Genomic DNA, 14,624 nt, shown 5'->3' with positions numbered 1-14,624 from the left:
AAATGGAATATAACTTTATGCCAATGCTAAATGAAATCCTGTATATGCTCCTATTTATACTTTGGCAACTAAGACTGCAGATTAAGTGCAATTAACCAAAAAAAAAAAAAAAAGGAAGAGAGGAAGTGTGAAGTTTAGAGTGCCATCAGGGCTCCTGTGAGTAAGACATCACGTAAGTTCAGGCGGTATCTACATCATTTTCTTCACACTTTAATTGCACACTCTTAGGTGTGTGTGTGTGTGTAGGTGTGTGTGTGTGTGTGTGTGTGTGTGTATGTTTATAGCTGTGGGCTGATTGCTGCTTGGGTACATGATAAGGGACACCTCTGAGGAGAGCCAGACAGAGCCAGTGTCACATGCTGGGCAGCCCATATTAGAGCCAGCGCCGTGCCTGCTGATGATTGATTTGCCAAACAAGTCCCGTGGACACAGCCAGCTCTGTTTCCTGTCCCTGTACTTTCCTTCAAGCACTAACAGGTTGTTTACGTGAAGGTGCAGTGTGTCTCGCACAGGGGCTATTAAAAGCCATCCAAGTACATTTCGATCAGTTAAAAGCACAGGGTCAAGATGGATGGACGCCATCGAATTCGATTCAAATCCCCACAAAAGAGTTCAAGAACACACATTTATCCACTCTTGTGTTGGTGTATTGTTGACCAAGGCTCATATAAACAGGTCTGTGAAAAAATATGAAGTTCTTTCAACAGAAAAATATAAGAGGCTTGCTCCCTTAAAATCATACTTCTGCTAACCTTAAACTCAATATAGAGTTGGGTTTTTCATATTCTTTTTCACATGTATAGCACTTTCAAGTCTGATATTGCATTCTCAGAGCTGCCTTATTATTACCCCCTCACTGCAGTATCAGTACTCATCTATCAATATTATACCTGTGGATGAAGTACCTCATAAAGAAAGAGTAAGGCACAGTTGTTGAAGTAAAAAATCTGCTGTATCTTCATCATAGTGAGGGCAACATAACTCCTCTGAGTCACGTATAAAATGTTTCTATAATAAGTAAGTTTCCAAAAACTAACAAAGGAGAAAGATCTTTTGCTGCGTTTATGTCACATCGGATTAGTTTTTGACTGTGTAAACTGCACTCAACAATACAAGTCGTAATTAGACCTTCCTAAGTCCCGCCCCTTTTCGCTCTGTGCTCCAGTTGGGCAAGCTTGGAACACAAGCATTGCTGAACACAGTGTGTGTGTATTCCTCTGTAGAATTCAGAGGTTTTTGCCAATGAACACAAGGCAGTTTTTTTCCCCTCAGCAGCACTTAATGGAGTTTGGGACAATCACACCCGGACAAATAGGACACATTCAGCGCTGCAGGTGCAATGTTGACTGATAGTCTTATATTTCACAGTCTCAACTTCTGCTGTTGACATTTAGTCTAGACGTCTCAAATTGCATCTTTTTTGCCTTGTTTATAACAATTACTATTGTGAAAATATCCTTCCATGCCATACTGTTGTCCTTGCTGTCATCTTCTTGAAGCTTTATTGCCTGACTCTCTGAAAGTATCTAATAAACACTGCGGCTCCCAACTAAGCACAACCGGCGTCACCACGTTTCTTTATGCCGAGCTTGACCAACCTAGCAACAGTAACCAAGGGGTGTAGGACTTAGCATCGGTCCATTACAATTTTTCTAAAGTGTATCCGATAAATCCAACTTGGCACTTGCCAACCTCCTCAAAGACAAACAAATATGGACGCCTCCCATCAGCAACAGACTGTCTTTTAATGTTAATAACCCCACCTTCAATAGACAGGGTTCCATCTTGTCAGTGCTCTGTATTATAATCCTAAAACAACTAACTCTGGAACTGTTTTGATGGTAAACGCTCACAAGTCTTTAACACGGGAATGTTGGGAAGTGTGCTGATAAGCTGACAATATTTTTAAACTTCTTAATTCCATAAGATAAGTGCAGAGTTGGATATTTAATCAGCTCAGGATTTAAAGTCACAACTGAACTCGTGATAAAAAGTTGCAAAATGGTTGTGAATGCAATAACTGGACACTTAAAGTTCACCTGACTTGAAACTGGCAAACTCATCTAATTACAGTTAATGAGTTTATTTAATTAAAGTAGTGCAACAGTATAGGTGGTGAGCAAGTCAGAAGAAGCTGACATATTCTAAACACATGGTATAATCATTAGGAAACTTGTTAACTTTGTGTCAGAGAGTTTTTTCTGCAACCCCAGGGTCATTTTGAAAAATCTTTCATTGCTGTATTATACCAAAGGTTGTTCCTTATATTATGTCCATTACCATACAGAAATACAGAGACAATATTGCAGGTGGGTGTATGTGGCCCAAAGGTCCTGAGAGTGAATATAGATTGGAATTGTGGGCGTAGTAGCGTGCTTATCAACAGTATAGGATGTGTTTGTGTGTGAGAAATGAGCCGCGAGGAAAAACAGTGAATGGTGAGACTTCAGGTCAAGTAAACCGTACGCACATGCTTTTAAAATGCTGCAATCACTGCCTGTCATCTGCTATCACTTATGTCTTGCGAAAAACACTCGACATCCCGCAAGTGTTTTTTTTTTCTTTACAACATTACACACTCGGAGAGCATGTGAAGCTCATCTGCTGTAACTTATGCATGTCCCTCACAAGGCGCACTGGTGATACAGCTTCAGCTAATTTTATTCATAGGAGAGAGCAGCATCCATTAGCTTTCTATTTCAAACACTAACCTTTTACAAGTCTTGTGGTTTATGCATCGACATGGCTTAATGAATACTAACCATGTATAATCTTTTCATCTGCATTCAAGTCTTGTATCACACCGGCAGACTAAGGTGACTGTTCGCTATGGGCTATGGCTTGCTGTCAAACAGCTATTGGATGCTGGCTGCATCCAGTGGCGGTGGCATATCAATGACCGGCGCCGTGGCCATTCATATTAAGACACAGTATTGCTATGGTTTTTAATATAAGCTGGAAGTAGGAGCTCATGAAACCACTCGAGCCATTTGTTCTGAAGAGGGAAATTGGATTGGGTATGGAGCACTGTAAGCACAGGGCCACCTGTGTTAATGAGATTGCTGTGGTTGGAGCTGCAGCTTCCACCTGACTCCCAGTCTTGTTTATTCTAAGCCAGATCAATAGCTTATGGTCTTGCTTTACAGAATCCTACCGAAAGGTCAATGACAAACGAGAGGGAGAGAGACCTGCGTTATTACCTGGATGTGCTTAAAACTCAATCAGCAGCCTCTCAAGGCTCAGTGGTGATTGACCAGGCTTTGTGGGCGGCTTCATGGAGCTCTCTGCAAATAAGCCTCTATCACTCCCCTCATTGCCTTCATATGGCTGATGTAGAAATTAAGACAGGGAACCAACAGGTGGTGCAAATTTTTCAGCTTTCCCAAAGCGCTGACAATAAAACCGCAAATAATTAGAGCTACAGAATGAAAACAGAAGGTGTAGCTGAAAATAATTCAATGAGATGCCTTTGCTGACTGAACAATGCAGGGAAAATCTATGATGTACACTCCCCTTTCTTTTTCAGCTGTGAAACATATTCCAGAAACACATCCTATAGGGCAGACAGTGGCAAGGTTTGATCAATGGACTTTTGTAGAGTTAAACTGCAAAGGTACCCTCACATAAAGCAGGGCTCTCCTTCGAAAGACCACCAATATGTAGACAATAACAGTGAAATTTGACACAAGAGAGCTGTTAAAGCTGCATTTCAAGCCCCTGATAACCCACAGTATCAATAAAAGGCTGTTAAATGTGTCATGTGCAGAGCTGAGCAGGGTATTGCTAAAACACAGAAAAGAAAAGGATGAGTAATCCAAGGAAAAAATACAATGGAGACTAAGCTAAACTGAAACAACTGCTTAAAGGATTACAGGTGAATACACAGGAAAAAAAGTACTTGTAAATCCAACAGTACAGCAAAAGATTTGTGTCTTAGAAAGGATTTAGATAAATTTTTAAACTCATAATGAAGTAAATGTTGATTTCACAATGTAATAGCTACAGAATAATGACACCATCCGCATTAAGACTGGTTCCTTATAAGCCTCACTTTCAGCATGAAATCCTGTCTGCCACCAGGTACGATCTCCCAGAAAAATTAAGACTCGATTCAAGGCAAAAAGAAAATGTTTCAACTATTGCACAACCAAAACAGGGAGAGGGTAGGGCTTTTGTTTTGATAGCCACTGGTAACTAGCCCCAGCTATCAAAGAGAAGCAGGGAAAATGGACCTTTAGTTAGCTGCTATAGCAACTACAATTCAGCCAGTGCAGGACCCAGTGCAAGGGATCTAATCCCAGACCATACAGACACTCCAGTGGATCAGTAGACTTTCTGTTGCTGCCTTTACACTGATTAGACCCAGGCCACTGTGACCCCTGGTGCTGAGATTTGCACTGGCTGAATTTGAGTCCTCTCCTCCCACTGAATTGTCTCCTAGCGGACTAAAGACTGCAGGGCTCACAAGCTAGCTAATTCTTGTCTTATTTGTGGTCTGATAAACATTGAGTAAGAAAGAGCATCTCAAGGAGGGGCTGAGTGAATTGATGCGCTGCATGCAGCTCTACGATTAAATAAGATTTTACCCATTTTAAAAAGAAAATCAATATGTGGCAGTCAATGCTGATATTGTGGGGGCCATCACAAAGAAATCAAAGTATGGGAAACACTAATGTAAGGTTTTTGCAAGCGGAAGTGGCGGACAATGGAAGAAACTGTGGCGGTCTCTAGGCTCTGAGGAAAATGAATACTTGGAAATGCTGGAGGGTTAAAAAAGATGAAAAGTTTTTCATTTTCACTTTACCCTTCTCTGTGAACAAACTGAGTCTACTTTGCATCCATTAAAAATGTTCAGTCAAATGTCAAACCAGAAATACATCTCTACTAGGGCCGTAACGGTACATGTATTTGTGTCGAACCGTTCGGTATGCAACTTTCGGTTCGGCACGACCCTGTACCGAATTATTGGGTGCAGGATATTATTTTATTTTATTTTGTTTTATTTTAATTCCGTTTTTGCGAGCCGAACCATTTAAAATATCTAGTTCCCCGACGGACATAATTGAGTGACGGACCGAGTCCAACCGTAAATCTCCGCTTTCACTTTGTGCAGCGCATTCTCGCATTTTGACAACATGGCAAGTGAGCCTGACAAACCTGAAGACCCACCCGCTAACAGTCCTCCGTTTGGGAACACTTTGGTTTCAGGGTAAAATACGAAGATGGAAATAAACAAGTGGACAAGACAAAAGCAGTGTGCCAAAACTGCAGAACAGCGGTCGGGTATGTAACGTTACTTGGAAACACGTCTAACATGCTAACACATCTAAAGCGACACCACCCGAGTTTGAACATTAACCGGCATGACTAGAAAAAGCAATCTGGTGCAAACTACGATATCGTCGTCGTTTAAAACGAAAGAGCGCTTCCCTGACCATTACGCTAAAGAAATAACCAATGCCATTGGAGTTGAGTAAAATTGTTTAAGCTGCACTTTAGATATAAGCATGTTTTGTTTACTGCACTTTAACAAAGTGGGAAAGCTAAGTAAGCTCCTAGTAAAACTGAATCTGAGCAGGCTTTAAAGCTGACCAGCTGCACTATACTTTTTATTTTAATTGAGTAAAACTGTTTAAGCAGAAATTTATATTTATATTTTTCATTAAAAAAATGTGTTTAAAAAACAGCAGGATTTTATTTTTCACTTTTATATTTCTATTTTCATTCAAACAATGTGAAAAAGCAGGATTTTATATATATTTGTTTCATTCAAAAATTGTGTAAAAAGAGTTAACTGCTGTGGTGGTATGTTTTAATAAGTTTACCAATAAGTAAAAGATATTTAATAGTTGTCTATTTTTTTCATTACTGTACCGAAAAAAATCGAACCGTGACTTGTGTACTTGTAGATTTTTGTGTACCGTTACACCCCTAATCCCTACCTGCACAGAAGAATATAAACCTGCATGTACTGAACTTTTGCAAGTTGCGAGCAGCAGAAACAAGCTGAGAACACAACAGGGACATAATTATCGCCTTTTAATTTGATGTGACAAGTACATCGAGTTCCAAATTAACACAAGACCGATACTGATAGCTACTAATTGCTAGCGAGCAGAAGGCATACAGTGGGTTTTTAAAGCTTCAAGGTTGGTGAGAGTGAACCAAATCAGTAAAGTTGTTCACCATGAAACCAAAACAATGAGCTGAAAGGCTCTAAAACACTTCATAGAGCAGTGAGGAACTGTGGTCGGGTGATAATTCTCCTAGGGTTCACTACAAGCAAACCCTTTGACATTTGATCCATTGTTTAATATAAAAAATGGTTACAGATTAACCATTAAGAAATGCCCAAACATTAATAACACTAAATCTGACATACAGTACTATCCCCCTATAATTCACAATTCAAAACCACATATGAGCAAACCTGCTCAAGCCAAACGCTTTAGTGTGGTGCAGCATTACTGTGGCCCTGCGGTTATGAGATTTCTCTGGAGATAGAGTTGATACATTACAGTGGCCAGGCAAAGAGATTCACCTTTTTTCACACCCTGCCTAGAGTGTGATTAGGTGCTGCTCTCCAACTCTGAGCACTGTTTAATTTGTCATTGCAGGCACAGTTATCTAGACCTCGATGGAGCTGTGAGAGAGGAAGATGTGTATCTGTCCCACGGAGGAAGCTTAGCTAGCTGTGGTTTGATAAGGTGTTACTTATATTTTATTGTGGAGGGTTGGAGCGGTTTGCCTGGCCTTTGCCGCCTCACTCCACCTCTATTATCCCCCGCTGTTAGATTGGGACTAGCTGGGGGGTGGTTGAGAGTGTATTGGTATTGGAGATGTGGGAGCAAAATAGACCACCATAAACTACAGCACGAAGCTAATAGATTTATTGATTAGCCAGCCTTCTGCTACAGTAGTTCACATGCACTGTGATACAGTAGATTCAGCACATGGATTCCTGCTGCTGCAAGAACTTGGCCAGAAATATGGGAAACATTTGTATTCACAACCAGATGCTTTTTCTCTGTATCATCTCACTCCCAACCTCTTGCTGTACCTTTCTCCTCCCCTCACACTGCTTGGCAGTTCAAAGCATCCTCTGTACTCTTAATCCCACAAATAACCAACCTCTATCAAGAGTGGATTTCTCTCTGATTCTCCAAGACAATCCCACAAATTTGCAGACGTACCAATTTGTACACATACAACACACGGATTGTCCTGTTTTATTTACTTGCAAGTCTATGTACGCGTGTTCCCTATCCCCTGTTTAATCTGGTTGTTGCATCGTTTCTGGTCTTAGAGTGACGGTGCTCTAAATGCAGTGATAATGAATAGGCCTCGGGGAGTCTTTGCTGACTTGCAGCAGCAGGCTAATGAGATTAGCAAAACCACTGAGGGCCCGTTAACGGCATGAGGCCCCCTATGAAGAAGAACAAGATGAGGAAGCAGGCAGGACTGAGGCGTCAGTGTGGCTCTGATCTGCAAAGCACAGCTGACAGTATCCAACACACACTACATATAACTACCAACTACAGAAACACACTTTCGTCACAAATTTGTACATTCTTCTACGTCTCAATGCAGGTCTTAGTGAGTTTGGGATCAAAATTAGGAAGACTGTACAGTTCCATTGTGTTTGTAACAGGGCTGCTGCTGCAGCAAACTTGTCCTTCATGGTCTCACCCCCTCTGGATTGACTGATATTTAAGAGTGCTTGTACAGATTGGTTGTCTAAAATGTGCACAGTAGTGGTTCTCAAAGGACAATTTTCCCTCCATCATCACCAGCTTGATCCATTCTTACACAATGTTCAGACACATTATATGCCAGAAAATCATTTGGCTTGGGCACAATGGTAGTACTCATTGTTAAGTGAATCCACACCCCTTGAATGCATTACCTTGACATAAAAACTGACCTGAGAACAATGAGGTAACAAAGCCGACACATCAACAAACCTTCACAACCTTTCCACAGCTGCACTGACATCTAAATTCAGTGAAGAAGGAAAATGTCTCTCTGCACTAAAATGAATGTTGCTTCACAACATGGTTAATGGATACTGGCTTGAGGGCAAGGTTTTTGATTAAGCACTTCATTTGTAAGGCAGTGGGCTGATGCACCATGTCCTGTTTCTGACAGAGGGCAAACAGACGGAATAAAGCAGGCAAGAAGAGCAGCACCACCAACCAGAACTGGAAAAACTGATGAAAATCAGTCATTTTGATCAAATCATGTACGCACAACTACAAGACAGATCAGTCTGATTAGCCTGTATGAGACTAATAGGAACAGAAAAAAACACAATATACTACATTTTAGTGAAAGAAAGGGAGTGCCTTTATGCATGGTTGGGTGCTGATTGTAATCATGCTGCTTTCATGTGGCAATCATGAGCGTTTTTAAATCAGTACGTTTACATGGACAGTTTAATTCCACTTTCATTCGGAATGAACGGCCATTCTGATTAAAAGTGATCATGTAAACGGTCATTCCGATTGAAAATTAAATCTGATTAAAGGGGGTGGTTTATTCCGTTTGTCATTCTGAATGAAAGAATTTTGTGTGCATGTAAACGCTCATTCCTCTTTAAGTTCATTCCCGTCTTTCGGCGCATGCTCGTTTCCTTGCCCTTCTGGCATGATGACGTATATAGCGCACATAGCAACGGGCTGAGATAGAGCAGTCGGACTCGTTGCACTCACCGGTTTCCATACGCCAAAGCACGGTCTTCTATCTCCCTTCTTCGAACTTCTACCTCTCTTCTCCTCCTCATCAGACGGAGCATTAGCAAAACAAGGTTGCTGTCGTACTGCTGCTTCAAGAATATAAGCAAAACAAGCCCGAAAAAGGCACTAAGAACGGCGTCGTCAAGCATCTTGTTATCCGGAGCGAGGACTACAGTGTTTTCTTACGGTGAACGTAAACACGTAACATCCGCCCCGCCCCCTATCCAATCAGAAACCTTCCCTCCCCCAAACCTTGCGCAGACCTGAATAAAGGCGATTAAACTGATCTCCCGTGTAAACCCTCATTCGGAATGAATATTTCTCATGTAAACTACCTGGAAAAACTTTAGTTCTGAATGATTTCATTCAGATTTATTTCATTCTGAATGAAAAGCCATGCTGTATAACAGTACCCAATGTTAGACAGTCCAGTGCATGACATGCTTGACATATGTTTCTTTAAATGGTAAGTAATAATTTGCACTATTCAATGCCATGAGGTGAACACAAGAAAAGGTAACAAGAAAATATCAATCAATCAGTCATTTGTCACATGATATCATATAAGGGACAGTGTCAGTGAAATTTCCATTGTTAGGATGTGAATGTATTGTGAGTGATTTGAATGGACTTTTGATCTTTGAGATCGAGCACCAACTGTTCGCTGCTAATGTGGCTTCGAGCTGCTGGTGTCAATCAGATAAGAAGAAGAGCGGGTTGAAGAGGTCTGGTCACTTCTCTCCAACTCCACACTCCATATGTTTTTCCATTTCAAACGTGTTTTCTTCAAATCCCAAAAGACGCTGACTTGAGTGACATCACATGAGGAAGTTTATCCGACTTTAGGCAGCTCCCCGTAGAGCCAAATAAGGCTTTATTCTATGTTTTACATATGTGCAGCAGTACTTGTCGCTTTCAAGCTAATTTCTTTTTGCAGTGGTCGAACAGTGTATTTACATCCATCAGGTGATGCCCTGTGGGCCTAAAATACTTTTTTTCCATTGACTTACACAGTTAAAGAGATGTTTATGAATCAGTGGATACATTTTTTGAGTGTCACAACCCTATGACTTGTTTCACTATCGGGATTCAATCCATTTGGTCTGATAACATTTGGAAAGTCCAGAGGAGCCACATGATTGAATCATTTCATCCCCATTCAAGTTAGCAGAGCACTAAATTGGAGGTAGCAAGCTCAGCCGGCTGAAGTCTTTGGTGCACTTGCTCCATGAGCTGTACAGTACAGAAGCAGTGCCAATCATTCTGTAAATTTCACAAGCTGCAGTTGAACATTTTTGGCTTCATGTGCCACTGAGCAACTGTCGAAGGAGTAAACAGGGTCCTGGCCCTGCTGTATCTACTTCTCTTATACATCCACGGGCTTGCAGCCAATACTGCACGATGCAATATATGCAAAAGGATATTGTTGCTGAGACTGGCAACATGACGAATTTGATGAAACACTTCAACGTGCATTAAAGAAAATGAAGAGCAGAGAGTTGCTCCATGTTTGAATCGGACTGCCCTTCATCTGAGATTACTATGGAAGGCGCTACGGTGACAGGACTTTGGCAGGTAACATTTTGCAAGCATAATCCAGCCAACTGGTACATGGTTGTTTACCAAGGTTAACATTAATGTAATTAGTGAAGCTGCCTAAATTGGCACCTATGCTGAAATTGTGCTAAGAGACAACTTCAAGTTGAGGTATTTTTTTTATGTTGTAAAACTGCTTCGAGTGGAAAAATGCTGAGGTACTGAAACATAGAAGAGTTGAAACAGGCAGGCAACTGGTGTTAAACCACACTGTGGTAAATATTTTTTTTTATATCCTTTGATGTTCTGAAACTGCTTTGAGTGTGTAAAAATGCCAAAGATCTGAAAATTAAAGTAACAACTTGTAGCCTGGGTTTTTAGAAAATTGGTATCAAAAAAAGTATCGTTCAGGAAACTGTATCGAAGTTGAGTTACTGGTACTGGTAGGGGTGTCTCAATGTTTTTTTAATGATACCCAGCCCTGATCTTTTAACTTTAAAGTGTGAGGAAACGGTTAACAAACTCCACAGCAGCAAAACATACAGAACTTTTAACAAGCGACCCGCCAGCCACAGTGCACATCATTCGCACGCAGGTATTTATCTGCCGCGTCTCATTTCTGCTGCAGACAGTCACTGACTCTGAGGCCACAGTGCCAAGATAAAAAAGAACACAAATGAAATGACAAAAAAGAAAACTTTCAAAGACAGTTTGAGCTTCTGCATTACCGCAGAGAAAACATCTGGTTCAGTCGAGCTAAGGGAGTGTACAAGGAAGAGCGGGCACACAAATCCCCAAACCCACAACCACCCACACAGAAAAGAAGATAGATATGAGAGCCACCAGACACAGAGGCAGTTAAGTCCTCTGAGGGGGCTGCACAGTACTGTGAAAGAAACTTTTTGATATGCTGGGTTTGTACATGGAGCTATTCCTAGCCACAAGCTCATACATAACCCATTCCAACCATCCTACTACATGACCACAGCAACTGTTCATGCAAGTTTCCATATATTTATATATTTTATATTTTACTCTGCAAATGCCCAATTCATTTGTTATTTTTGCTGCACAAGCACTCATTTAACGAGAGCTCTGGTGGTGATTTAATAAATGCCCGGCGCATTTGCTAATCTTGTCTGAGAAAGCTTTAACAGTCAGCTATAACAGGAAGTTACGACAGCTTGTATAATGTGTTTTTACAAGTGTTTTTACAGCCCTTTAACTTAGCCATTAAAGCAGGTACAACACAAGAGAATACCCACCTAAATGATAATGAAATGGAGCAATATGTTGTTTCAGCATGATGTAATAGATTTGCAACTTTTACACTGCAGTTGATGTTTAGACCGGGATACCTGACAGTTAAGACAACGTGTAAAGACATGAAAGTACAAGAGAAGTGGTTTTGATGCAGAGTTGGCAGAAAGAAAAACAGAAAGTTGGACTTACAGAGGAGAAGTTGTGAGCGCCGCATGGCTCTCCTTTGTATTTGCATGAGAGGAGCATGTCATCCAGTTGGTGGCTCAGTCTGTCCATAAACTCCAGGTTGGTTCCCTCAAAGTTTCTGGGTGGCAGAAAGAGCCTGAAGTCCGACAGCTTCCTGAACCAGGCCCGACGGTCCTCTTGAAGCAAGTCCAGAACCATGGGCCTCATCGTCCGGTTAGCCAGTAGCAGGCCCAACCAGTGGCCGGCGAAATACAGGTCGCTCTTGGTGAGCTTGTAGAGACGGATAGGGTTGTTGTTGCAAATAGTGACTGCGGGGAAGGCCAGTTCTTTGGCCCACTCTGTGTGGACACGTGTGTATGTGGGGAAAGAAAGCCAGTGCAGTAGGCGGTTGGAGGACCAGGATAAAAGCAGCCCCAGGGAGGTGCAAAGGGCCAGTAGCCAGAAGGCCCTGCGGCCCACAGAGCCACCAGGGACGCAAACATGCCTCAGGCCATGCAGGCGTGTCCTTGATAGCAGAGTGGAAGTTACCCGAGCCAGAGTTGGCTTTGTAGGACGCCGCTGACGACCCTTTCTGATCATTGCCGGGGATCCCCGCCGGAGACAGCGCCCCTCCAGGGCCATAGCTGCCCACAGCGCTCCTACAGCCGTGGGAAAGGCTTCATTTCCCAGCCAGGCCTCAGGGGCTGGGGCCCACATGTAGCTCCAGGATAAATCCACTACTGTAATCCACACCTGGATATGTGTTTGGCCTTACAAATACTAATGGCCCATGCAGTCTTGCACCGTAAACACACTATATGCAGACGCACCCACAAGTTCCCCCGGAGGAAATCAATGTGTTTTGAAGTCGTCTTCTCCTGGCGGAGCTGTGATTACCTCAGCAGCAGCAACTTGTTGGTCATCTCTCCTGGTCTCTCGATTAGAGAGTGCTCCAATCATCCAACTCAGCAGGGGAAGAATGAAAAAAAAATCAGCTTGGCAAATGTGCTCCAAGCAAGGTGGCTTCTACATGAGTGACTCCAGCATCCACCGCAGTTAGTGTGACAGTGAACAAGAGACGATGAGACAGAGAGAGAGCGAAGGCAAGAGGAAGAGGGAGGGGAAGGGAGAGGGAGAGAGGAGGATGGAATACAAAATACCAAGGGCTAAGCAGAGAGGACAAAAAAAAAAACAAATGAAAGAAGGGAAGGTAATTAAAATAATGAGAAGACAGCAGAGGGAATTGGTTGGTGTGGTGCAGTCTGTTAGAGGAGAGCTTGCCTTGTTCCAGCGCTGTGGTTTCTCTTCCTCTGAGTTACGTGTGTGTGTGTGTGTGTGTATGTCTGTGTATGTTTTTGGCTTCGCTGGCTTGCGGAGGCGTTCAAGAGCCAGAGGCGGCAATCAGTTCCTTGTCACTATTAAGTACGAGCTTTAATTGAATTCACAAAAGTCTCCCGCGCTCATTTGTTTTCTGTCCCACTTTGCGGTCTCACTTCAGATGCCTTGACTTCCTCGTGATGTCACTGATCTGTTCCTTGTCTCTTGCCCCCACTTGGCTTTAACCAGTGTTTTTAAGTCCTGCGGGTAACCACTGGGTAGCTCCATCCTGTAAGCGGACCCGCTCTTCAGCGCCACAGTCACAGTGAGAAACATGCTACAACACACTTTCACATGGAGAGGGACGCACTCATGCGCGCACACGGACATACACTCACAGCGGTTTCCTGCGGGAAACCAGACCAGAGATAATCTGTTCTGTCACACTCTGATCTCAACATCTCTCCCCCTTTTTCTGTCTCCTCTCACTCTCTCTTCTTCTTCTTCTCTTCCCTCCCTAGTTCTTTCAGCCCCACTCAAAGACAGCATCTCTAATCTCAATATTCCTCTCATGTCTGCGCTCCTCCTTCTAAAAATACTCTCCCCAAATCAAATCCATCAACTTGCCCTCACGCTCCTCCTCCTCCGCTTCGCTCCCGTGTCAGTCAAGCCCCGTAAGCTCGACCTCCTGTCAGGATTCCTCTCCTCCTCCTCCTCCTCCTCTTCCTCCTCCTCCTCGTCTTCTTCTTTTCCACTTTGCGCACGCACTCCCTCACTTCTCCGCGTCGTCAGGGAAGGCTCCTGTGTACACTTTTCTCCCTCTGTGTCCTTGTCAGCTTCATCCAGCCTGCTTCCTCTCCCTTGCTCCGACTGACTTCTCCTCACTGATCTCTCTCTCCACACTCCCTCTCGTTGTCTCTCGCGCTTTGCTCCTCTTTTTTTTTTTTTTTGCTCCCGTTTTCAGGCAGCTTGTCCTCCCGTTGCACCTCTCCTCCTTCTCCTCCTCTTCCTCCTCCTGCGCCACAGCTCTGTCCACGCAGCCGGTGAGCTCGTCACTGATGAGAGCGCCTGTCTCTCTCTGTGCTAACTCGCGCTGTCCTTCGCCCCCCTCTGTTTGTCTGCTGCTGCTGCTGAGACACAGCTACGGCGCAATGAGCGACTGCTGGGTGCATGCATGTCAAGGTTTGTGTGCAGCTGAGGAAAGCTGCTCGACATGAGCGCTCCACTGTACTTTGAGCCAATTTGACTGCATTTTAATATTTTTTTTTTCAATATTTTTTTTTTGTTTGACAGTGTATGAGAATAAAAGGGAGAATAAAATAGATATTAAGGACAATTAAGGTGTTTGATAGTTCATCACAAATGTATTAAATCCTTTTTCAATACTTGTTTTAATTTATAAAAATTTAGTTTTTAACAACTACGTTAAAGCATTTAAAGTTTTAAGTTTAAGTTAAGGCACTTTGTTTCAAAAATAAATTTAAAATTTGAGTAAATTTGAATAAAATTTGAATACATTTTTTTGTCAAATTGGATTCATTTGATAACGCGACACACAAAACAAAACCAGACATTTTAGTTTTCTTTAATGGAATTTTATCATGTTAA

At 42.5% G+C, this 14,624-nt stretch overlaps 1 protein-coding gene across 3 annotated transcripts in view; it reads right to left on the bottom strand.

The window, feature by feature from the left end:
• asic2 (acid-sensing (proton-gated) ion channel 2) overlaps nucleotides 1-14,624 on the bottom strand; it is a 582,019-nt gene that overhangs the window by 162,946 nt on the left and 404,449 nt on the right. Inside the window, exon 1 of one of the 3 annotated variants that reach the window (XM_033644497.2) lies at nucleotides 11,724-14,200. The exons of the other annotated variants lie outside the window; for them this stretch is intronic. Coding sequence (XP_033500388.2) covers nucleotides 11,724-12,416 — 693 coding nt within the window. The 5' untranslated portion in view covers nucleotides 12,417-14,200. Of the gene's footprint in view, nucleotides 1-11,723; nucleotides 14,201-14,624 lie in introns of those variants that run through there. 3 annotated transcript variants of the gene reach the window in all.

Source organism: Epinephelus lanceolatus, chromosome 18, assembly GCF_041903045.1.
Source record: "Epinephelus lanceolatus isolate andai-2023 chromosome 18, ASM4190304v1, whole genome shotgun sequence".
Lineage (NCBI taxonomy): Eukaryota > Metazoa > Chordata > Actinopteri > Perciformes > Serranidae > Epinephelus > Epinephelus lanceolatus.
This window is presented reverse-complemented; position numbering and strand designations above follow the sequence as displayed.